Raw genomic sequence first — 23,833 nt, 5'->3', positions numbered from 1 at the left:
CCACGCGATAATAGTTACTATGTTGTGATAAATGACCTTTATGTTCACACGCGGGTGGTAGTACTATATTCAGCACATTTTCTTTTCACGCCATGTACGGGTTTTATCTGTGTGTCATGTGACTCCCCCTAAGCAGCCATCTTGTGGTTAGAGAGGGAGGGTGAGTTTTAAGGATCCCACTAGCGTTCTTGACAGGGCACGAGCTGCTGCAGTATGATTGGCTGCTACTTCCCAGTAGAACACGCCCTACATATTTGCACGGGTCATATTTCGTCTGTGCAGCGAATAAGGCGTGTCCTACATTGATGCAGCACCCAATCATATAACAGCCAGGCGTGTTGTGCCTAGAACTCTAGTGGAATTTAGAATAACGCAGAGGGGAGGGGGCGAGAGAGAGAGAGAGAGAGAGAGAGAGAGAGAGAGAGCTTACACACTCAACTCGAATTCAAAACCTTGCGCTGTCACATCAAGCAGAGGTAAGACAGCCAAAATAGACGCCATACCAGCACGAGATTGCTGGAAGTAAAGTCCCACGTCGTAAAGCCAACACCAAGCCGAGCCGGGCTGCTTTTTGGGGGGACTGTTAACGAAGCCTCCTCCGTGTTTACTCCGAGAGGCCTCTGTCCAAAAAAACTCGTGAGCTAACCTGTTAGCATGCTAGCCACAAGTGCCTGGGTTTTTCGAGGATTAACTTGTGCCACGGTGGCAATATCGCGATTGTTATTGTTGATATCATCGGTATATGACAACATATCGAGGTGGATGAGCGTGTGGTTACGTGTGTGTTTATCACCGCGGCTGCTCGAATCTCCTCAGCTGTGATTTAACGCTGTGTGCACTTGGTCAACTGCAGTTAGCGTTTTCTTAGCATGGCGGCTAACGCAAGAGTTAGCTGTAGTGTGGCATCAAAGTGTCTGCCAAAAACATATAGCTTCTCGCACCGTCATCGAAATACCGCAAGACACAACAGGGCTACTTTTGTAAGGCCTTCCTAAGCATTGTTGCTCACGGGAACGAACTATATTGACAGACCGTCGCGTGTAAATGTTGCTAACGTGACGATTTTAAATGAGCCATTCGTGAAGTAATGTCAGCGTCACCTTCCGAACCATAACCCGTGCACCGAGTGGCTTTTATTTATGACTTGGTGGGACAAAGTTACCAGTGTGGAGCCTGGTAGTTTCACAAACGTGTCACTGGGAGGATTTTATGTTCAGAGCAGCTTTGCTGTTATTGGGCGGCCATTCATGGTGTAGCGTAGCGTTTCCTTAAATTTATTCGACCATGACTGGACAGCGGGCGTGTCCACATAAATCCCCCCAAACTGTCGTCGCCTTGCCCATTTCGTCTTATCTACAATACATGTCACCTTTCTATCGGACTTACTACGTTAAGTAGCAATTTACACGTGGCTTATCCTGGCTTCCCATATGGTGAGTGGGACTGGGAGTCGACTGTTGCCCCCCTTTACCATTTGTGGCCCAATTTGCATACCTTCAGTGTGGCAACTTGAGGGGACGAAAAAAAAATACTTGATAGCTTGTCTTGCATCACGTTTTCACATTCCGCCTTGTACTCGAAGTGAAGACTATTTCCCTTGTCAATTTCAGGTGTCTGATATAGTCACCAACAAGCCCAAGAGCTAAAATAGCTTTAGCACATTTAAATCAAACTTGTTGGGTGGACTCTGTCATGGGGGGAGCTGGGACATGTTAACACTTATCAGCTGACAAAATCTTTTTCAAAATGAAACAAAGTTTTGTTGAGTGGAACACAACGGCCTGTTATTGACAACAAAGCACGAAAATTTCATAAACGGTGACATAGTATGCACTTGATTAATTGAATTAATTCTCTTTTTACATTTTAGACCTTCAAGAAGAAATGGCGGAGACACAGACACTTAATTTTGGACCAGAATGGTAAAGTAGTACATTTAGGATCATAATGGGGGATTCGTTTGTTGTGAAAATAGTTTTCAGTGGTGAGCCACCCCCCACTACTGCATCCTCTCCCGACATGTTAAGACTTGCCAGCTCCATCTTTTCATTCAGTCATTTACTAACCTTCTGGCTCTGTGCAGGCTCCGTGCCCTGTCTGGAGGTGGAAGTGGCGCAGGCGGAGGAAGCAACAGCAATGCTGTTGCCTCGCCACCTCTCTCGCCTGCATTGCCAAAGTACAAGCTTGCAGACTACCGTTACGGAAGAGAAGAAATGTTAGCACTTTATGTAAAAGACAACAAGGTAAACATGACATTCTTCAGCCGATAGCACATTTTAAATACAGTGAGCCCCCATATATCAGATGAAATCCAGGCCCACCCAAAATAAGTGAAAATGTGTAATATTGAGAGACCGTGATTTTTGTTTCCCAATAGTTTTACCTCTCCCACAGGGTTTCAACACATTTAAATGTTTTAAAACACACTCAAAATTTGTTTAAAAAAACAATCCAACTTTATTTACACTGCGCTTAACACTTAACTTATAGGAGGGGATAAACAGCAAGGAACAAGACATGTGAATGGACAAAGGGTACTTGGGGATATAAGCGCGATTTAAAAAAAAATAGTTTAAACACCAACTTCAACCATAGCAGAACACATTATAGAATAAAACGTACAATACAATAACACATCTTTATTTATATATTGCTTTCACATAGCTGCAGCTGTAACAAAGCGACTCACTGAACATTTAACATAAAATAACATCCGACCTCATCTGGAATACTTGTTGAGATTGTATTATTGTTGATGTTTTATACTATGTGATCTGCTGGCAATAAAATTCATTAAAATTGACATTTAAAAAAAAACATATTACATTTAAAACATTAAAAAACAGGAAGTGGGTTGGCCTGTCAAAGGAGCCTGTCAAAGTTGGATTGGGCAGCTCATTCCACAATTTTGGGGCAGCAACTGAAAAAGTGCGGCCCTCACTCTAAGGAATTCGCTTGCTTCCACTTCTCCAATTAAGATCAAAGTGTGATTGCTTCAAGCTGTTGGTCACTCCATTTCAAGTTTGCTTTCAAACCGACATAAAAAGTGTGACAAGCCTATCATATGTTGTATATTGAACACCAAAATGTTCAAACAGTAAAAGCTCTGAAAAAAATAAATGTAATGCCAAATGGATGTCAGCATAGATGTTGACAATAAAGTTGTACTTGACTTGATGTTACGCTAATTAAGCTTGAAAGAACTGCTCCTTGAACACACACCCGAGCAGCAATGCATACAAACAGGCCACACAACAGTAGACGCAGGCATCAACTCTCTCTGATGTGAACAATGAACCGAGATATTGTGGCAGTGACAGTTGGTACCTCAAGTGTTTTATGTTGACCTGCGTGTTATCTTCTGCTAGATCCCAATAGATTTGCATGATAAGGAGTTCCTGCCCATTTTGCAAGAGGAGCCTTTGCTGCCTCTGGCACTAGTTTCTTTTACGGAGGAAGAACAGGTAGAACTGCCTATCCTTTAATATGTCTGTCTGTCCGCCCCCCCCCCCCCAAAAAAAAAATTGAATTCACTCAATCTCATCCTGATGCTTAAAATTCATTCGGTGGTGATGTGCCATTTTGCATCTCAAACCATTTCCATTTTTTCTGTAACATGTTACATAAGCAAATATTGTTGCTGTTAAAACTGTGTTGCTGACCCAACAATTCAAAGAGTCTTTGTTTCGTTACAAGCTGAGAGGTTTTTCTTCTAATACATGGCTGTCAAAGATAGCCACTATTTCATTTGTTCTGGCATTGACTTATAAGTCAATTACAAACCTTAAAACATGAAACCAACAGTGAATATTTCGTCATGGCCATTTGTATCTGTGTGTGTATTTAGGAACTGCATTACTGTAAAACCATTTCTTTTTTTAATTCTTCCAGAATTAAAAAAAAAGAGTTCAAGACAGCAATGCTATACAAGTTGTATGAAAAATATCTTTGACAATTGTTTTGACCTCTTTTGTTGGTGTTTGCAGAGAAATTTCTCCATGTCTGTAAACAGTGCAACTGTACTGCGGCTGACAGGGCGAGGAGGCGGTCCGGTAGTGGGGACGCCTCGAGGCCGAAGTACCTCAAGGGGTAGAGGTAAGCACTTCTTAATTTCCTTTCTAATTTAATGGCGGCAATGGAGTTGATTTATACAGGACTTTAAAAGTTGCGTCTGCGTCTTTTAAGAAAAGCTATAACAACTGCGAATTGCTGAGATGGCGTTGAATTAAGGCCCGTCTCAAGACAAGTGGTGTTCTATTCGTGCTCTGTTGTTTTCGCTCATATTGCATTGATGTGCCTCTATCATAGAAATATTCATTTCATTTGTAATGTGGTGACTTTTGAATTAATCTTGAGTTTATTGTTGTTTTCAGGCCGTGGAAGGGGAGACGGAGGGTTTTACCAAAGAAGTTTTGATGATGTGGAAGGTTTTGGCCGTGGGGGCAGGGAGATGCATCGCTCCCAGAGCTGGGAGGAAAGGTACTGATACATTGATTTGTGCTTTCATGTCTGGACACAGCCTAAAGACAGTCATGCAAAATTAGGAAAGTTGAATGCACTGTTTAATAATTTTCTCATCTTGGTGAGATATCAAGCACATTCTGATTAACTGTCGTTGTTTTTCCAACAGGGGTGATAGAAGGTTTGAAAAGCCAGGGCGGAAAGACCCAGGTGAATGGAGAAATAAGTCATTCATTCATCGATGTTGGCAAACACTCGCTTATTTTGCTTTTCTTTATTCCCATGTAGATGCTGCCCCAGGACATTTCCAGATGAATCATGGTAAGTTTGTGCAGTCACACCATGTCAAATGAAAACCAACTTACCTCACTTCTAACTATCTTGACTAATTCGTTTCCAGTTCGAAACAACTACGATGATGCTGGGACGGGCGTGTCGAGGAAACACGATTTCACACGCTCAGAGAGTGAGAATTGGCGTACCTCTCGTGACGATCAGAATGGTGAGGATGACGACTGGGGAGGGGGGCTGGTGCTTGCTGACATACAGCAGTACTTTTTGACCCCATGATCAACTTTTGCAGGGTGTTAACCTTCAATTTTGTGGCCTCAACTTCGAATCTCACAGTAGCTTTGAAATTTCCCTTCCCAACTAGATGGGCCTCGGAGTGCAGTGTGGCATCCAGAGCAGCGGCGCCGCGTCCCGTTTGACTCGCGAGAAGACGAACGCGGCTACAGGAGGACGCGTTCAGGCAGTGGGAGCCTGGACGACGACAGGGACGCTCTGCCGGAGTGGTGTCTGGAGGACGCAGAGGAGGAGGCGGGCACCTTTGACTCGTCAGGGGCCTTTCTCTCACTCAAGGCAAGCAAAGATCTGTCAAGATCAGCAGATATTTCTAAATATAATATCTTTGCAAAAGTTTACCACGGAGACTTCTGCTGTCTTTGCAGAAAGCCTCCAAAGAGCCCATCCTGGAGGAGGCAGAGTTGGATTTTAAACCTTTGGAAGAGTGTGAGGAATTCCTAGAGGAGGAAGACAGCCAACCCAAGGAGACCAAAGAAACAGAAACAGAGGCTAAGCAAGATTCTGACCGGAAAGGTTGGACCCTTTCAAATTCAAGCAGTGTCATTGTCACTAGAAATGGAATCCTCATGCAGGATCTCCAGCTGAATTATTCTAAGCAGCAGCTAACCGGCATTTTTACTGGTAACTGCTTCCAAGAACTTGAGTTAAATGGGCATAGGCAAATGGAAAGTGAAAACTTTTGAGTGAAACTCACAGACAAAAAGCTAATGGCCCACTTAATCAACCAAGCAAGAGAAAGAGCTACGTAGAAGCCCATTACTGTGCCCAGCGCACCATGAGAGAGACCGTCTTTTTGTTTGTGATCAATTGCAACACTATGGACCACAACAAGAAAAAGTGCTGTTACACTCCTCTTTACGGAATGCCCCCCCCCCCCCGCTCTTCTGTTTTAGTATTCACAGGAGTGAGCAGAGTGTTAGAGAAGGCGCCATCTGTCCACTCACCCGCCGTTCCGCCAATCCCAGAGGACCAGGCGACTCCCAAGTCTGTGTCGCCAAGCCATCCCAACAGAACGGAAGAATCCGAAAGGCCAGCCGAAAGACAACCTCCCCTGGAGCGACTGCCAGAGCCCTGCCAAGTTCCCCTGCACGTCCCATTGTCAAACAGCATGTCAATACCCATGACCCATATTTCCACCACCCTCCCAGGTGACTTTTCTTCTTCGGATGGACTGTAAAGAATTGAAAAGAGAATACTGAAAGTACCCCATGGTATTTGTCTATTCCTCACAGAAGTTCGCACACAGTCATCCACCATGCAGAAGCCCATGGAGGTTCTTGTGGCCATGAACAACCATCTTCCTTTTTCATCAAGTGTGTTAGCACCAATATCGAGGCCCACCCCCATGTCACATGACACAGATGAAGATGAGGGGTTGAAGCACTTTGAGCAGGTAACTTGCGCTGGAGGTCCTTGGTTCTAGACCGAGTTCTGTCCCTATGGCTGCGATGTACCGTATTTTCACGACTATAGGGCGCACTTAAAGTCTTAAATGATCTCCAAAATGGACAGGGCGCCCTAATAATGCGGCGCACCAAATCTATGCGCAGAGTTCCAAAATCTGTGAATGTTCCTGTGTGACTTCGATGAGCGCTCCGCTCGACTAACTGATATCATGCAGATATGCTGTTTATGTAGAGCAAAGACAGACTTAACTGGGGACGGCATGAGGACATTAAAGGGGAATGGCGGGCGTGAAGGAGGATGCTATAGGCCACGCCCACTGGTAGGTGGATATAATGCCGGTACATGCATTGGGAAAAACAACGTCGGACCCCGGAATATGGAACCTATGAAGAGACACCAACAAAGCACAGTTCAAACCTCAAGCAATCAGTTATGCGGAAGAAAACGGCAGTCGAGCAGCCTCAAGAGAATTTAAGATAAAAGAATCCTTGGTACGCAAGTAGAGGAAGCAGCAGAGCAAGCTTCGCCAAGACTAAAAAGACAAGCTGGCCACCTTCCGCTCCTACTGCTGTAAAAAGATTGCTGACAACACATCCAGCGATACGCACGATGGGGCACGAGAAGACAGCTTTTACTTTTTTGTTGGTTGCCATAGTAATGGACAGAAACTGCCACCTATCATGATTTTTAAGAGAAAAACACTGCCAAAAGAAAAGTTTCCAGCTGAAGTGTTGGTTAAGGCAAATCAAAAAGACTGGATTGATGAGAAAATGAGGGAATGGCTGACTGAGGGTTATGTGAAGACCGGATGTTTTTTCCCACGCCTTACCATCCCTGCTGATTTGTGACCCCGATGCTTGCCAATCTCACAGCCGCCGTGAAAAAACCTGCATAAAATGATCTTGGAGCTTGCCATGATTTCAGCAGGCATGACGAAGGAACTCCAACCGCTGGACGCGGGTGTAAACAAAGTGTTTCAAGTGAAAATGCGAGCGGCGTGGGAGCGATGGATGACAGAAGGCTAACGCAGCTATGCAAAGACTGGAAGGCAACACCGAGCGAGTTACGCCACAATTTGTGAATGGATTGTGGATGCTTGGAGTAACGTTTATGCGTGCAAGTTAGCTCGAGCTTTTGAAAAAGCCAGCATCATTTCTGAGGAGCCGCACAGCAACAAGACCTACTCTTACAATGACTAAAGGAAACCTGGCGTGTTCGTTGGAGAACTCGCCCATCTATTCATTTCAGATACAGATGATGAGGACTTTGTTGGATTTGTGGATGAGGATTGATGCAAAAATAATGTGAGTACATCGTTAAATACTTGAAGTACCACCAAACTCAGTTTTGCTCCCATGCCTTTTAAAACGATACGCTAGCATGGATCCATGCTACGTTTCTATTTATTTTTAAGTTGGCATACATTTTACCATGCGCCATATGGTCGTGAAAATATGATAACCTGAATTGGTACGTAATAAGCTGCAAAGCCCTGTCTGTGGTGGTCTGTTACTAGAATAATGCAGTAGTAAAAGTAATTATTTATATGAAAAACACTTCTACTGCCAAACCTCTATCACAATCAGATGACAAACAGTAAGTACAAGAGTAACTGAGCATTCATTCCTGCACCATTCATAATCTCAACATGTTCTGACTGTTATAAACCAAGGACCCACTATATTTGTAACGTAGTAAGTTCCCAGATATTCACTTTGATCAAATTCAACTGTTTTTGGTGAATGACCAGAAATCGGGGGGAAAAAGATTTTCACTGATTCAATTCCTCTTCCGTTGCAAATGAGTGAGGACATCACACGCAAGAAACAATTTGATGCCATACCATATAACCATAACTCTTTATTGTTTGTATATTTAGTTTTATTTGTGTGTAATTGGGTTTGCTGTGTTGCTCTAATAATGCAGATGGTAACGTAACATTCACTTTTCTAGAACATCCTTATCCAAAAAGATGCTTCACTGCAAAGATATTGATATACTCTAAATTGTACCACTCCATTGGCTTTGTTCACCAATCTGTCACCAGGAGGCAGAGAAGATGGTGGCTTACCTCCAAGATGGTGTGGTGGATGATGACAGACTTGCAACGAAAACCTCTGAAAAGCCCAAACCTGCAGGTCTGCCACTCACCCACAAGGCTGCACTCAAGTGGTTTTACAAAGACCCTCAAGGGGAGATACAGGGTAAGGCGGATGCAGCAAGTCACAAGAACAATGTTCGGGAATTTCAGTGAGGCCACTTTGAACATTATCTTTCATTTTTGTCTCCAGGACCATTCAGCAACCAGGAGATGGCGGAATGGTTCCAGGCAGGTTACTTCACCATGTCTCTCCTGGTTAAAAGAGGCTGCGATGACATCTTTCAGGCCTTGGGGGAGATGATGAAGATTTGGGGGAGAGTCCCGTTCACGCCGGGCCCAGCGCCTCCACCTCTACAGGTCTGTGGTCACTTATGGGCGCTGTTTTAAACACAGCACTGCAGGTTGATTTAAAATCTGAATTATTGAACAATGACATGAGCTAACCGAACAATATTAACTCATTCACTCCCAAAGACATTTTTAAACGTCTTTTCAGACTTGGTCTAGAATTGGCTGGTACTGAATGAGAATAGGCATCATGCTGAAAAACAAAACATTTAGCCAAAATTCCAACAATATATTCAGACTGATGTCGATCGTCTTAACAGATTTCAGATCGTCTTAACAGATTTCACAAATTTCACAATGGTTCCTCTGTGCGCCGCATCTGTGGCATGACGCGCATTTTGTTTTTTTTCCCATCCTCTTTGATTTTTGGGGCACTTTGTCCAAATCTGCTTTCCAGTTGGTAGATTTTTATTGAATTTCCAAAAAAATACACATTGCAATGGTAGTTTCGAGCACATAATGCACAAAAGGTCTTTTCATTGCTCCATGAATGTTATTCTTCACCCTGGTGGTACACATCTAGATCTCCTTTTCACCTATCTTGCTAGATTATTAACAACCATGTGTATCTGACCTATAATACTGATGCAGGGCGACGCCGATCAAGAAAGGTTGAAGAGACAACAGGAGCTCACTGCGCTCAACCTTTACCAGTTACAGCAACTTCAATATCAGTACCTCTTAAGGTAAGGTCCATTTGTAAGTAACTGCAGTACCGATTGTTTGGCTAGTCGACTACCATATTCATACGGCGCACTATAATAAAAGGTGTAATCTCAGTTACCATTCATGTATTTAACACATACACAAGACGTCAACACACTGTGTTATTGGACGCAGTTGGTATTGGTAAAACATACACAAGCATGTATGTACACTAGCACCCGATGGACACTTTTAAAAGGCAGTTGGAGCCAAACATGAGTTACCGCCATCTCGTCCATGTTGGTGATGTGGTTGGGCTGGATGTGTTTGTAGGTGATCTTTTTGTAGCATTTCAAAATGCGAAGTAGGCTTGTCCTTCATCACTTGACATAGCCCAAGCGGATATGTAGGAATGTGGGGATTGGTTGAGAGAACAGTCGATACTTGAAGTCAAGTGAGGCCGGAAGAGTGGCAACTGTGAATAGATGGTGCCGTTTCATAAAAAGTACCCTGTCCATTTTGGAGAAGTGTAAGACTTAAGTACGCCTTTTGGTCGTGAATATACGGTAATCACCCATAGTAATTACAATTAGTCTACAAATCAGATCACGTAAAGCACATCGCACTAGCAAGCAGCTGCTCCAATTTATTTTATTTATTTTATCCATTTATGTTTATCAATGGCGACGGCATTTAAATTGGAGGTGATAGTTTATCTGCGTTGATTCTCCACATTTGCTCTTCAATATTTTTTGGTGAAGCGCAAAATGCTAATTTAATGTGAAACTGCTATTTTTGAGCCAATATAATCCAAATGGAGACATTTAGTATGTGCCTCTCAGCTCGACCTCTACAGGAGTAGGGCGTGAACAGAACTAGGTACCACACCGTCACTACCATTAAACACCCCCTGGCCCCTAGTTCTTTGTATTAAAGGGTGAAATGTCTTTGTTGTTGCCTTTTAGGCAGCAGTATGCTCAGGCCCTGGCTCAGCAGAAGGCTGCAGTGCTGAGCTCAGCGCCTCTTCAACAGCAGCAGCAACACCAACAGCAGCTCAACCTGCTTCAACAGCAATACCAGGCTCTCAAGATAAGGTCCGAAACCACTTCAACATATTCACTCGCAGAGCACTTATTTTCACCTATCGTAACAATGTGTTTTGCCCTCATTTTGCAGAACATCTGAGAGCCCTCTACCTCCCGTGACGCGTTCCCTATCTGTCCCCGACTCTGGTTCTGTATGGGAAATGCAGAAGCCGTCTTCTCAGGTTCCTTGCACACCAAACCTCCCGCCAGCTACGTCAAGCAGTGAGTCAACTTCACTGAAGTGTAAAAAAATAAATAAAAGAAATACTAGCGGGTGTCACACCTGATTTTTTTTCCCTCAACAGCATGGGATGGCAGCAGTGTGTGGGACTTGCCCATAGAGTCCATGGCAAAGGCGCCAACCATTGAGCAGATGCAGCAGTTAGAAAAGTCAAAGGCTGCAAAGGTAATTTGTATTCCCACTGAAGAAATTGAGACTACAGTAATCCACTACTGCGGGACGCAGGCCGAGCCTTACCACCAATTGTGAAAACAAAAACGTGCATGTGATTAAACATTTCCGAAGACAAACCCATCAGATTTACCATAAATGATGATGCCAAAATAGGTGTATTATCATTTTGAACTCATAACAATGTCCTTAAAATAAATAACTTACACATGATTTAATTTGAACAAAATGCATAATATATGAGGCTTATTTGTTCTCCTCTCACCTTATCCTTCAGTTGGAACTGGACAGGCGTGAAGCTGAAATGAGAGTCAAAAGGGAAGAAGAAGAGAGGAAGCGTCTGGAAGAGGCGCTGCGGGCTCGTCAAGAGGAGGAGCGCAAGCGCCTCGAGGAGGAGGAGTTAGCGAGACAAAAACAGGTTGAGTAATTTAGCTTTTTTTTTTTTTTTTAATCAAATTGCCTGCAAAACATTTGACCGAGGTGTTGATAAGCGTATCAACGGTGTCCACATCTGTAGGAGGAAGCGCTGAGGCGGCAGCGAGAACAGGAGGAGGCACACCGGAGACAAAAGGAGGAGGAGGAGAGACTGGCACAAGAGGAAGCCCTGCGAAGGCTTGAGGAGAGGAGAAGAGAGGAAGAGGAAAGGAAGAAAAGGGAGGAGTTCCTTCGCAAACAGGTACAGCCAGCCACTCGCCTTGTCAAAGCTTTGGAATGCACATGTCCGACTCCTCAGAGCTTGCACAACATGCTGCTCCCTCACAAGGAACAAAAAGACAAAATTCACAAGAGGCGACCCATCCAAGATTGGACCAATACACTTCCTGCTTCAATTCGAATTGGTATTTCAATAATCCCCATCGGCATTCTGTTACATGAGACCGAGGCGACGCTCCGCGATTGATCAACAGTATGTCTTGCTTGAGGTGGCAGTCCTTGAAAATGGTCGTGGTTCAAGCTGCTGTTTTACACTGTTCAGCTCTTTGTTAGAGTTCTGCAAAAAAAAACAAAAGGAAATTAAAAATGGCTGATCAAATTAAATTCACCTGCAAAGATGAGTGCATTTCAGTTTCATCCTCAAATTCAACACGAGAATATTTCACGAGACGTGTATGTTGCGCTTCAAATTGTTTCGCGTAAAATACGCTAGGCGTCACCGTTTTTTTTTATTGCCCCCCTATTTTGTGTTGCCACCACATGCAATTTATTTGTATCAGCCATATTGCTCGGTGTGTAGCCTGGCTGGAAGCAGACCATTATTATTTACTTTTACCGAGCGGGCCTTTTCCCTCGCCTGACAAGTCTGACTCATACAGGAGGAGGAGCGCAGAAAACAAGAGGAGCTGGAAGCATTAAGGAGGCGCGAGGAGGAGAAGCGAGCAGAGGAGGAAGCTGCGGCGGCCGCTGTGGCGGCGGCAGAGGCGGCGGCAGCCGCTGCAGCAGCTGCGGCTGCGGCCGCCCTAGCTCAGCAACAGCAAGAGGAGCAGAAGAGAAGGGAGCAGGAGGCGCAGCGACAGCAGGAGCTGCAGAGACAGAGGCAGCAGCAACAGGAGGCTCTGAAGAGACTGCAACAGCAACAGCAGCTTGCACAAATGAAGGTGAAGTCGTTTTGCTGGACAGTAACCGCAAAGCTTTGTGGGTGCAGAATGCAAAGTAGTAAGACAAAAATACAGTGGGATGACAAAAATTGGGCGGATCATTTTCAAGATTTTCCTTTATAAATCATTGGGTGTCCGGATAAGCAATTTCTGTTAATTATATCACATAGCAGACAAACACAGTGATGTTTGTGTGGGGCATAAATGGAGCCAATCATACGGGACTGTTTAGAATATAAATGATCAGTGGGCCAGACTAAAGAACGGAGTGGGTCCTACTTTGCCCACCCCTCATATAATTTCTTATAACCTTAAAAAAATATTTGTCAAGTTCAACCAACAATCTTCCCTGTTTGTAGCTACCGCTGTCATCAAAGTGGGGTCATCAGTCTGCCAACACGAGCAACAAGAATCAAAACACCTTGTCATTAGCTGAGATCCAGAAACTGGAAGAGGAGCGGGAAAGACAGGCACTCGAAGAGGTAAAACCCATCCTGATCACCAGAACGCCTATTATGTATTGTTTCACTTCAGATCATTTTTCACATGATTATTTTCCCCCGCCCCCACCTTCCACTTGCAGCAGCAACGTCAGCAGCAGGAGCTCCTGAAGCTTCAGCAGCAGCAGGCGCTGCAGCAGGCGCAGCAGGCTCAGGCCAAGCTGTCGGGGTGGGGCCACGCCGCCAAACAGGCCCCTGTTACTAAGTCCCTGCTGGAGATTCAGAGGGAAGAAGCGCAGCAGATGAAACAGAGGAAGGAGCAGCAGCCGCCGCAGCAGCAGCAACAGCAACAACAACAACAGCAGCAGCAGCAACAACAGCAGCAGCAGCAACAGAACCACATCTTCAGCCAGCCGGCCCGACCGCACAACAGAACTGTATGCAACCCATATCATGCAAGAGCACCCCGCTTGTAAAACGAAAGAGTGAACGGCTGTTTGTTGAGGGTCTTAACCTACTTGGTGGAAGAGATTGAGATTTGAAGCAAGCAAATGAATGTGTCGTTCTCATCAGACATCTCTGAGCAACTCCGTTTGGGGATCCGTGAACATCACGCCCTGCTCAAATTGGGCGGCGGACTCGAGCGGGATCTGGGGGGACACGCACAACTCCAACATGGGCTTCTGGGACGAAGCCGTGAAGGAGGCCGTCCAGCAGCCTACGCCCACCAGGAAAGGAAATGCGCAGAAAAACAAGGGCAATGCCAATCTCGGGTAAGAGCTGAAGCTGCCAAAACTCATATTTAATGTCTACGCACCCTTTGTTTCCCCAAAGGCCAGGGTTTTTATATGGGGTAAAAAAATACACCTGCATAAATCACCTTTTATTCATTCATTCATTCATCTTCCTAACCGCTTGATCCTCACTAGGGTCGCGGGGGGTGCTGGAGCCTATCCCAGCTGTCTCCGCGCAGTAGGCGGGGGACACCCTGAATCGATTTGAATCGAATTGATTTTTAATTGTTTTTTATTTTTGTGTGTGTCCAGTAATTCCTTGAGTGGGCGAGCAAACAAGAAGGCAGAGGAGGAAGAGAAGCTGCTCAAATTGTTTCAAGGGGTCAACAAGAGTCAGCAGGACAGTTTCATGCAGTGGTGTGAGCACACTCTGCACAGCCTCAACACCGCCAACAATCTGGATGGTAAATAGCTGCGCAAAAAATGGGTGGCGCGGAGACGGAACCGTCCATTTGAATTCATGTTTCCGCTCTCCTACATGCGCACTTTTGTCACAGTTCCTACGTTTGCATCGTTCCTGAAAGAAGTGGACTCGTCGTACGAAGTGCACGACTACGTCAGGGCCTACCTGGGGGACACTCCCGAGGCCAAAGACTTTGCCAAGCAGTTTCTGGAACGTCGTGCCAAACAGAACGCTAATCAGCAAAAAGCGTCGCCCCCGCAGAACCATCCGCAAGCCCTGAAACAGCAGCAGGTAGTAACCGCTCTCCCTGAAAAGGTTCAAAGCAATTTTATTAACCAAAATGGCGTTCGATTTTAGTTTTTGTTATGTCAATTTTAGAAGTCTATAATAACGCAGCCATGCCAGATATACAGCACTTAAAAAGCACATAGAAATAAATCGACAGTTAACAAATCAGAACTGGGTACTCAGACCTGCAGTCTCTAAATGTGTTGTAATATTCCTTCCCGTCAAGGATTCTGTGTGGGGTGGGACGGGATCATCAACGCTCTACCAGGCCAACCACACAAGTGGTCAGCAGAAGCAGCAGCAGCGCTTTGAAACGGTCACCTCAGGGAAGAAGAAAAAGAAGCAAAAGATGGTCCGTGCGGATCCAAGCCTTCTAGGTGAGCGCCAATCATCTCATTGCAACTCGTCACAACCTGGGAACTGTCTGAACGCTCTTGTTTTACTTTTTATGCTTTTAGGTTTTTCTGTTAACGCATCGTCCGAGAGACTGAATATGGGGGAGATTGAGACTGTGGAGGATTTTTAAGGGAACGCAGCCAAGCAAAACGGCCACGAAATGACTCAAACCCCTTCCCGCCCTCGACCGCAGCTGCCATACTTTTTCATCTTTTTTTTCTTTTACGGCCTTCATTCATTGTCAGACCTTATCTGCCAATAGCAATCCAAAACATCCAAAATCTGACCAAATGCCCTCCGAGGCTCTGCGTTCTTTTTCCATCAAATGGGACTATGAAATACAATCAATGCTTTTTGCCACAGTCGGCAGAAGTGCTATTTTTCAATTTGGCTTTTTTTCAAGTTACAGAGTTTATATCCATTCTTCTATTTATTGAATTTGAATCCCCCCTTCCCACTCCCCAACAAATTCTGTCTATCTTCCCTTATTTTTGCCCCCTCCAGTCCCCTCTCCCGACCAATGGTTGTTGGCGGATTAAGACGGCAAAGTTGAGCCCAAGGATCGGTGCCTACTTTATGTCCTGTTTTAAGGACATGCTCCAAGTCGCAAGTAGTTATCTATTTCTTGTAAAATACTAGGCTGTTTAAAAAAAAAAAAGAATTAATAAACTTTCAACTTGCACCTGTTTTATAATTTATGGAAGATGATTTGCTCGAGTCGAACTTTTTAATATTGTGTTGTGAAATGTGATATGCTCTTAATGTTGTCATTGTATGAACCTTTTTTTCCCCATTATCTTCTATTTTTGTTGTCTTTGGTATGAGTTGCAAAACTTTTTTTTTTTCAACTCTTTACTTGATTTTACCCTGAAAATTGAAATGAGGTACAATCAATATCCATTGGTATATTCATACCCTGGTCATTTTACAAAAGCCAAAGAAACGCTAATCTTAAAGTTCACTCTCACACGGGATAATTTAGAGTTTTCCATTAACCTGCCATGCATGTTTTTGGAACGTGGGAGGAAAGAAAACAAAGGGCAGATTCAGAAACACTGTCAACCCCCCCCCCCCCCAAAAAAAAATCATAGTTGCTTCTCTGATTCAATTTGGAATCGATTTTTTTTAATAATAGAATAAATTAGGTAGCAATTGCTTTTCTGAGATGTATTCGTGTTTACTATATCTTCACTTTAAAAAAATTAACTACTGAAAGAAATTAGCTTTTCTATACTGTATATTGAGATGTACGTGTCTCTAATTATGAATTCATGCCTTAAGAGAAAGCCATTTCATGCAGCAAATACTATTTTACGGCAGTAATTCCACCCTGCACTGCTCCATATGTCGCACATGCCAGGAACTGCCTCTGCTGGTAAGCCTTTCGAAAGAGGTTGGAGTGTTTGATTTGGTTCTACCGCAACAGACTCATCCACTCTTGGCATAGTATGGGCTAGTCAAAAAGGAAAAAAAAATGTCAGTTGGATGATATTTTTTCTCCTCAGACCAAAGTACTTGTCAGATATTCCACAAGTGTCAGAGAAAAAGAAGCCGAAATGGCCGTCAATCGGAAGCGCCGGTGACGTGACCTAGTCAAGGCAGGCCCAGGGCGTCATGTTTACCTCGCACCCCGCCTGTGTGGCCGGAGGAGCTTGGAGTGGGTGGGCGCTACCGAGATGAACTCACAAAGTCGGCACTGTCCTGACAGTCGGGTAGGCACCTAGTCCCGCCCTTGCAGCCTTCCCGCACCCCTCACTAAACATTGCTCTTTTTTTCACCCCGTACCTTGCAGAGGTCTGCACCTTTGCTCCTCAGATCCTCTCCAGCACTTCACTTCTTCGAATCACAGCACGTTGAGGACTTGTCGTCGCCATGGTCCGTAGCAGCACCTGCAGAGTCCTGGTCCTTCTGGGCCTCTTGGTGGTCTTCGTGCGCTCAGGTAAAAAAAAAAAACCACACATCACAGTTATAAATGATTATGCAAACGATATTTCGATCTGATTGTTATAGTCTGTGCAAATGGCGTAATTTTCATGTCATCAACTGTTGGAGAATAATTTTGAATGTTTTGAAACAACCTTCCAAGTGATCAAAGTATTCCAAAATTAAAAAAAAAATGCCGTTATTGTTCAAATGCGCTGTTTCAAGTTGTGATGCCCAGCAATGCTTCAAGACGTTCTACACGTTGTCAAGAACGGAATATCGTCATTTTCAAAACATCTCACTTAATAAGTCATGTTCCACTTTGAACTCTTATGCAATAGCCGCTTGGCAAGTCTTGCATCCATTGAATTTGTAACTTTTTGCACAGCTTCTGCTTGAATTTCTTTGCTAGGATTTAAGAATAGCCTTCTGAAATCGCTGTTTGGATTTGAACTGCAAGTGACCAGATCTTTGCTTGAGGATGTGACAGAGGTTGGGAGCAGGGTTGAGGTCAGAGGGTAGATGTAGACACGTTCTTTTGCAACATGAGTGCTCAACCCTGGCTCGCAGAGATGGATGCGATAGTGTTTGGTTGGCGGATGGCCACCATTTTCCCCACAAGGCTGCAACGTCAACATAGAGGTAGCGGAGCCGATCACAGATAGAGAGCTACCAGGTCCCCGAAGGTGTGGAAATAACGCCTGATAAATCTGTTGGGAGTTTATGACTGATTACTTTCTGACACGGTGTAGAATGAAAGAACTTTTGCCAAACAAAGTCATCTTTGCACCTGCCGCAAGAAATCCCTCTGCATCATGGGCTTCTATGGGCGTCAAAGGAGAGAAACTTGGGTGTGTGAACTCCGTCGTCGCTAGTTCAGCGGATGTAAGACATGGCAAACTGTTATCACTTGAATGGAACTTGACCTGTAAAGGTGTTTTGGGTTGAATCCCCCACACCCACCCCACCCCCAGTAATTTTTCTCGTTAACTAATGTTATTTCCATACATCTATACAAATACGACCTCATAATGCTGCAAATTTGAACACCTTTACATTCAATTTTATGTATTTTTAAACATATTTTTCCTCAATGCTATATATTTGAACACAAACAGTGGACCAACACCTGTAGACCGATGATACAATCATATTCACGCGCATGTATTCTTTATCCTCTGTGGGAGAGAAAAAAGGCCAACATCATTGCAGCTTAGTGAAACACAGAGTAGTGGTGACTCTTCTTCAGTTTTGTTTGTATGACTGTATTGTATGAGCCCTGGTGGCCAAGGTAGCCATAGCTTCAATTGAATTAAGTTAAGTTTTTAAGTATGAAATTATATAGAGTGTGAAATTATATAGAGTGAGGCTGGATCAGATTAATTGCATTTCTATCAATTTCAATGGGGAAAGAGGATTTGAGAGATGATCGTTTTCCGTTTCGGACGTGTTCACAAATCAAATTAAATTGTATTACAAAATCGCAAGGCACCACTGAATCAGCTTTAGGTTTTACTACCTTAATTGATTTGTTTTTTTTTTAATCAGTGTTGAACATCTGCCCTTGAGAACACTCATGGAAAGAAGTGTCCATAGTCTTGTTTGTTACCCTGTCCAGCCTTTAGCAAATGGCTCCATCAACAAGTTTGTTTAACAAATAGTATCTGGCCGCTGTCTGCTTTAGGCCTGGCCGGTTGTTACCGGTCGCGGGCCCAGCAAGCACAAGCCGCCTTTTGTACATGGGCCTTGAACGCCTCATTGATGACGCTTCTGGCCCGAGGCCTGCACCTCCAAAAACCTCCCGTCCTGCTACGGGTACAGGAAGCTTCTGGGTCAACACAAATACTCACCAAACTAAAAAGACGCTGCTTGGCATTCATTTCTGCTGAATTACCATCAGAAGTTGCAGACGTCTTCACGCTCTCTTTTTAGAGTGGGTCTAAAAAGTCTACACACCCCTCTTCGATTGCAGTTTTTTGTGAAATAAAGTGGAACCAACATAAATCATTTCACAACTATTTTTTTTCAACCGTTAAAATTGAAGGGGGGGGGGTGGAGAATAAAATTGACTGAGATAATGTGGTTGCAAAAGTATACACCCCCTCCTAGAACAGGGGTGGAGCCGCATTCTCAATTATCCAATCTCACGTATCAAACCTATGTTAAATTGTAGTCAGCATTTAAAATTCCTTTGGTTAACCCCAAATGAAGTTCTGATATTCACATAGGCTTTCGGTGACAGTTTGGTTGTCTCCTCTTACTGCTGAAAGCTTCCACAGCATCAGAGACACCTCATTGTTGAAATTCCAGTTCCAGTCTGGAAAATAAATATAAATATCTCCTAATATGCAGTAAATATACCCTAGAACACATAAAATGTAGAAAATATGTTCCAAAATATGTTACTGCTTCCTTCATCGAGCGGGTTGTTAAATTGTGATGTAAGAGTACACACTCTGTATTTCAACACAAGTCAAATTCAACGCCCATTTTAACAACTAGCACGCTGACAATAGTGACAAGCATTTTTGGACGATGGGTGTAATATACAGACACGGTCTCACATGTAAGGAGTAAAAGTAAAATGCCAGGAAAACAAAAACTCTGGTGAAATACAGGTACCTGAAAATCTCTTCAAATACATGAAACAAAGTATTTGCGCTTGGGTTACTTCCCAGCACGGATCAAATGACAGTACAGAAGGAACAAGAGCAAAGAGTTCAGTGGAAGCATCACAGGCCCGCAGAGTCAATGTTGAACAAGGCCCAGCGTCAACATATTTGGATGGTTTTGTTGGTATGTGTTGCGTCAACGTGCGCGTGAATGGATCGGCTTGTGTTTTGGTGTGACTGGATTGGCTTGTGTATGTGTGTATACAAAAGTTTTTTTTCCAGTTGAGGACTGTAGATATACACGGTATATATGAACATTTTCCATGGGTCATCTGCGTTCTAAAAGAAAAAAGTGGCATTTTACATGAGGGGCAAGTTGGGCAGTTCCACCACCAAATCAAGCAGGTGGCGCGACGGTGCCAACAAGCTCCTGTTGCCCCACAAATGGCAAATGAAGTTCATTTCAAACAGAACGATTCATTCTTACTGAGCATCTTAATCACAGTATGGGTAGTTCATAATGAAGATGGAGGTGTTGTTTCAGCCTGAAGGGTGATCACTTTCATGGCTTTCATGTTGAAGAACCTCTTCGTCTGCTCTTCTGTGATAATCGCCCAGAATGAGGGAGCTTTTCTGCTATCCTGGGAGGTTCTTTGGAACCTCGAAGGAAGGAAAAAACAACATGTCAGGAGGCCACCTCAAGCTCAAACGGACAAAATGTTGCCTCCCTACAAAGGCTTCCTTATACTGCCACTCCGGAGCCGTTGGGGGCACACAGAAGAGACCTTATGGATCACTCAAATATACCAATGAAAATCACATTCTATAACAACTCATGTTCAAATCGGGGTTTTTTTCTGTTTTGCAGAGACGGTCAGCGACTCACCCAGAGACAACCAAGACATCATGTCCGGAGAGATCCCTGTGGATGTGGCCCCCACCGGAGCCACCACCAAGGAACTCCTTCATCACATGACCGAGCAGGCCTTCACGTTCGACTACGAGGACGCCACGCAAGGCCTCGCCGTGGATGAGGAAGAAGGTAAAAAAAGTGTCTTTTGTCACCTTTCGATGTGTAGCCAAGTGCAGATGTAAAAGGTTCTAAAATTGTGGGTCCAGTTATTTTTTTGGTGACCGAACATTTAACATAAAAAAAAATGTTCGGTAAAGTGCCATGTTACAGCTTCACTGTTGTTCAACACGACCTTTGAAGAGATGAAAACTGGAATTACATGAAGTTTTTGGCGAGGAAATTGGGCGTATTTTGTGAAATCCTCTTTAATCTTGCTTTTTATGCTAACAAAGTGACAGCAATCGGTTTATTTTACAATGTGCATAATAGTTTTGGATTTGTCAGTATAGTTTTTAGTTTTTAACTCCAGCAACCTTGCCCCTACTCATCTAAGCACAGGATAATCATTAAGCAGATGACTATCAGTTTTCATCAACCTGCTCTGCTGTCTACTGAAATCCCTGTCAATGTGGGCTCGCATTGCAAACCTCACGCATCACCTGTTGTCTGGATTTGGTCAAGTGGCATCATCATTTCTCGTGTTTATAGGTGTCTTGGGACCGGGTGCCATCACCGCCATCGTCATCGCCGTTTTCCTCGGAGCGTCCGTCCTTCTGGCTCTCATCGTCATCATGCTCAGAAAATTCGCAGCCTCCTAGAATGTGTGTGTATGCGTGTGTGTGTGCGCGTGTGCGTGTGTGTGGTGTATTTTTGCTTGTTCTGTATATGTGTTAATTGATGCTGTGGCAGGTCCCCAGACGGAGCAAGCATAGCTGCTCTGCTCCACTCTGTGCTCATTTTGCATGTTGAGTTTACATCATTTTCATCAGGATACATATTTTAATTTCACAATTTAAAACATTTACCATGTGTCTCAATATGTCTGACATCAAAATATGGTACATTTAAACAAAATTTTAAAAAATGATCACCTGACTTACAACTGTCTCCTAACCTCGCAGAAATTTGCTTGGACTATGCATTTTGTTACCATTACAACAAGCAAGTAAATGACTTCTACTTGCAGAAGGCGATCCCGGTGTGGAAATTAAAATTACCCTTAAAAAAACAATAAAAGCCTTGCCAATCTTGGAACACAAGTAACACTCATATATATTGGATATATATCGGAATACTCTACTCTTAAGAGTGTGTGGGGGAATACTGTGTTGCGGTTTGTGGCAAGCTAATAAAAATTTGATCAGTTCATCCATTCTGATCAAGCGTTTTTACAGTTGCAAATAAAAATATGAAGATCAGAACACTTTTTATGACCAATTTATGCAGAAATTCAGGTATTTCCAAGGGGTTCGCGTACTTGTTTTTGCAACTGTACAGTGCCCTCCATAAGTATTGGCACCCCTGGTTGAGATGTGTTTTTTAGCTTCCAATTATTTTATTTTTTTTCTAAATAATATGGGACCTTAATGGAAAAAAAGAGAAAAATCCAACCTTCAATACAAGTGCATTTATTCAGTGGGGAAAAAATCCCACATAAAGAAATAATTATTTGACATCAAATAATGTGTGTCACAATTATTAGCACCCCTGGTGTTAATATTTTGTACAACCCCCTTTTGCCAACAAAACAGCACCTAATCTTCTCCTATAATGTTTCACAAGATGGGAAAAGACAGAAAGAGGGATCTTCAGCCATTCCTCTTTGCAGAATCTCTCTAAATCATCCAGAGACCTGGGTCCTCTCCTCTGTACTCTCCTCTTCAGCTCACCCCACAGGTTCTCAATGGGGTTGAGGTCAGGGGACTGAGATGGCCATGGGAGGAGCTTGATTTTGTGTCTGGTGAACCATTTCTGTGTAGATTTGGCCATATGTTTAGGGTCATTGTCTTGCTGAAAGACCCAGTGACGACCCAGCTTCAGCTTTCGGGCAGAGGGCAACAGATTTTGATTTAAAATGTCCTGGTATTTCAAAGCATTCATGATGCCATGCACCCTAACAAGGTTCCCAGGGCCTTTGGAAGCGAAACAGCCCCACAGCATCACTGACCCACCCCCATACTTCACAGTGGGTATGAGGTGCTTTTCAGCATGCGCATCTTTCGTGGTACGCCAGACCCACTTAGAGTGTTTGTTGCCAAAAAGCTCAATCTTGGTCTCATCTGACCAAAGCACACGGTCCCAGTTGAAGCCCCAATACCGCTTGGCGAACTCCAGACGCTTGCGTTTATGATTGTGAGTGAGGAAAGGTTTTCTCCGTGCATGCCTCCCAAACAGCTTGTTGGCGTGTAGACAGCGCCTGATGGTTGATTTGGAGACTTTGTGACCCCAGGATGCTACCATTTGTTGTAATTCTGTAACAGTGAGCTTTGGAGATCTTTTGATTTCTCTTACCATCCTCCTCACTGTGCGTGGTGGCAAAATAAACTTGGCTCCTCGTCCAGGCTTGTTTACCACTGTTCCAGTTGTTTTGAACTTCTTAATTATTCCTCTCACAGTGGATATGGGCAGCTGCAGTTGAGTGGCAATCTTCTTGTAGCCTCTGCCTGACCTGTGAAGGTCGACGCACATCTGCCTCACTTGTATGCTGTGTTCCTTTGTCTTTCCCATGTTTAAGAGTGGATAAGAGAAATGGCCTCGGTGTCACGTCATATTTATACCCCAGGGAGACAGGAAGTGATGAATTACTAATTAAATGTTCCTACATACTCTGGTAAACTTTGTAAACTACTGTAGAAATGACAGAAATGCTTCAATTATGTTTATTTCCTGGGAATTGTTAAGGGTGCCAATAATTGTGGAACAGGTGATTTGATGTCAAATAATTATTTCTTTATGTGGGATTTTTTCCCCACTGAATAAATGCACTTGTATTGAAGGTTGGATTTTTCTCTTTTTTTCCATTAAGGTCCCATATTATTTAGAAAAAAAATAAAATAATTGGAAGCTAAAAAACACATCTCAACCAGGGGTGCCAATAATTACGGAGGGCACTGTATATGCGAATTCGTTTTTATGAATGTTTAATATTTGTTTTAACTTCATGCCTCAGTCACACATGCCATAGTATTGTCACTGCCTGTCAGTTTATTACAAGCTGAAAAGGCAACAGGCAATTTAGTGTAATGCCGCTTGGCCAAATTGACATGAAACACAAGAGGACTGTTTCCAGAAGAAATGTATGCCTGCCAAGTATTTGCTATCGAAGTTGTTAAAATATGCTAACTTCAGTAGCCAGATACAGTATTTTACAGTGTTGGTATTATGCTAGTAACACTTTGGACGCTCTTTCAAGTGAAATTTTATTAAATGTATGCCTGCCAAGAATTTATGACAAATACTTGGCATTTCTTCAAAAGGATAAAAGT

The 23,833-nt window shown here is 43.6% G+C and overlaps 3 protein-coding genes across 4 annotated transcripts in view; 2 read left to right on the top strand and 1 right to left on the bottom strand.

Annotated features, from left to right (window-relative positions):
• LOC127616210 (KN motif and ankyrin repeat domain-containing protein 4-like) overlaps positions 1 to 23,833 on the bottom strand; it is a 198,426-nt gene that overhangs the window by 153,440 nt on the left and 21,153 nt on the right. The window lies entirely within an intron of this gene.
• Positions 387 to 15,429, top strand: gigyf2 (GRB10 interacting GYF protein 2). 2 transcript variants are annotated; one of them, XM_052087664.1, is made up of 29 exons: positions 387 to 476; positions 1,871 to 1,922; positions 2,084 to 2,243; positions 3,369 to 3,464; positions 3,987 to 4,095; positions 4,374 to 4,479; positions 4,631 to 4,671; positions 4,750 to 4,782; positions 4,862 to 4,963; positions 5,117 to 5,322; positions 5,412 to 5,559; positions 5,940 to 6,194; positions 6,279 to 6,439; positions 8,501 to 8,657; positions 8,745 to 8,911; positions 9,494 to 9,588; positions 10,513 to 10,641; positions 10,724 to 10,854; positions 10,938 to 11,038; positions 11,322 to 11,462; positions 11,562 to 11,720; positions 12,358 to 12,639; positions 12,999 to 13,121; positions 13,226 to 13,516; positions 13,653 to 13,852; positions 14,126 to 14,277; positions 14,371 to 14,567; positions 14,791 to 14,941; positions 15,023 to 15,429. In XM_052087664.1, exons 2-29 carry the CDS (start codon positions 1,885 to 1,887, stop codon positions 15,088 to 15,090), a joined length of 3,999 nt encoding a protein of 1,332 aa, XP_051943624.1. In that variant the 5' UTR covers positions 387 to 476; positions 1,871 to 1,884; the 3' UTR covers positions 15,091 to 15,429. The 2 variants fall into 2 exon arrangements, with proteins under 2 accessions (XP_051943624.1, XP_051943623.1); XM_052087663.1 differs by having other exon boundaries at positions 13,223 to 13,516.
• snorc (secondary ossification center associated regulator of chondrocyte maturation) lies at positions 15,770 to 21,596 on the top strand. The gene is made up of 4 exons (XM_052087705.1): positions 15,770 to 16,672; positions 16,753 to 16,899; positions 20,364 to 20,537; positions 21,057 to 21,596. Exons 2-4 carry the CDS (start codon positions 16,833 to 16,835, stop codon positions 21,164 to 21,166), a joined length of 351 nt encoding a protein of 116 aa, XP_051943665.1. The 5' UTR covers positions 15,770 to 16,672; positions 16,753 to 16,832; the 3' UTR covers positions 21,167 to 21,596.

Source organism: Hippocampus zosterae, chromosome 15 (assembly GCF_025434085.1).
Source record: "Hippocampus zosterae strain Florida chromosome 15, ASM2543408v3, whole genome shotgun sequence".
NCBI classification, from domain to species: domain Eukaryota; kingdom Metazoa; phylum Chordata; class Actinopteri; order Syngnathiformes; family Syngnathidae; genus Hippocampus; species Hippocampus zosterae.
The sequence above is the reverse complement of the archived record's forward strand: the minus strand, read 5'-3'. Positions and strand labels throughout refer to the sequence as shown.

Bases quoted from the DNA above. Each gene is read 5' to 3' on its own strand.
- gigyf2 (XM_052087663.1), top strand. From the start codon at position 1,885: ATGGCGGAGACACAGACACTTAATTTTGGACCAGAATG. The intron at 1,923-2,083 runs GTAAAGTAGTAC...GGCTCTGTGCAG, and splicing joins CTTAATTTTGGACCAGAATG to GCTCCGTGCCCTGTCTGGAG. The intron at 5,560-5,939 runs GTTGGACCCTTT...CTTCTGTTTTAG, and splicing joins GCAAGATTCTGACCGGAAAG to TATTCACAGGAGTGAGCAGA.
- snorc (XM_052087705.1), top strand. From the start codon at position 16,833: ATGGTCCGTAGCAGCACCTGCAGAGTCCTGGTCCTTCTGGGCCTCTTG. The intron at 16,900-20,363 runs GTAAAAAAAAAA...TCTGTTTTGCAG, and splicing joins GGTGGTCTTCGTGCGCTCAG to AGACGGTCAGCGACTCACCC. The intron at 20,538-21,056 runs GTAAAAAAAGTG...TCGTGTTTATAG, and splicing joins CGCCGTGGATGAGGAAGAAG to GTGTCTTGGGACCGGGTGCC.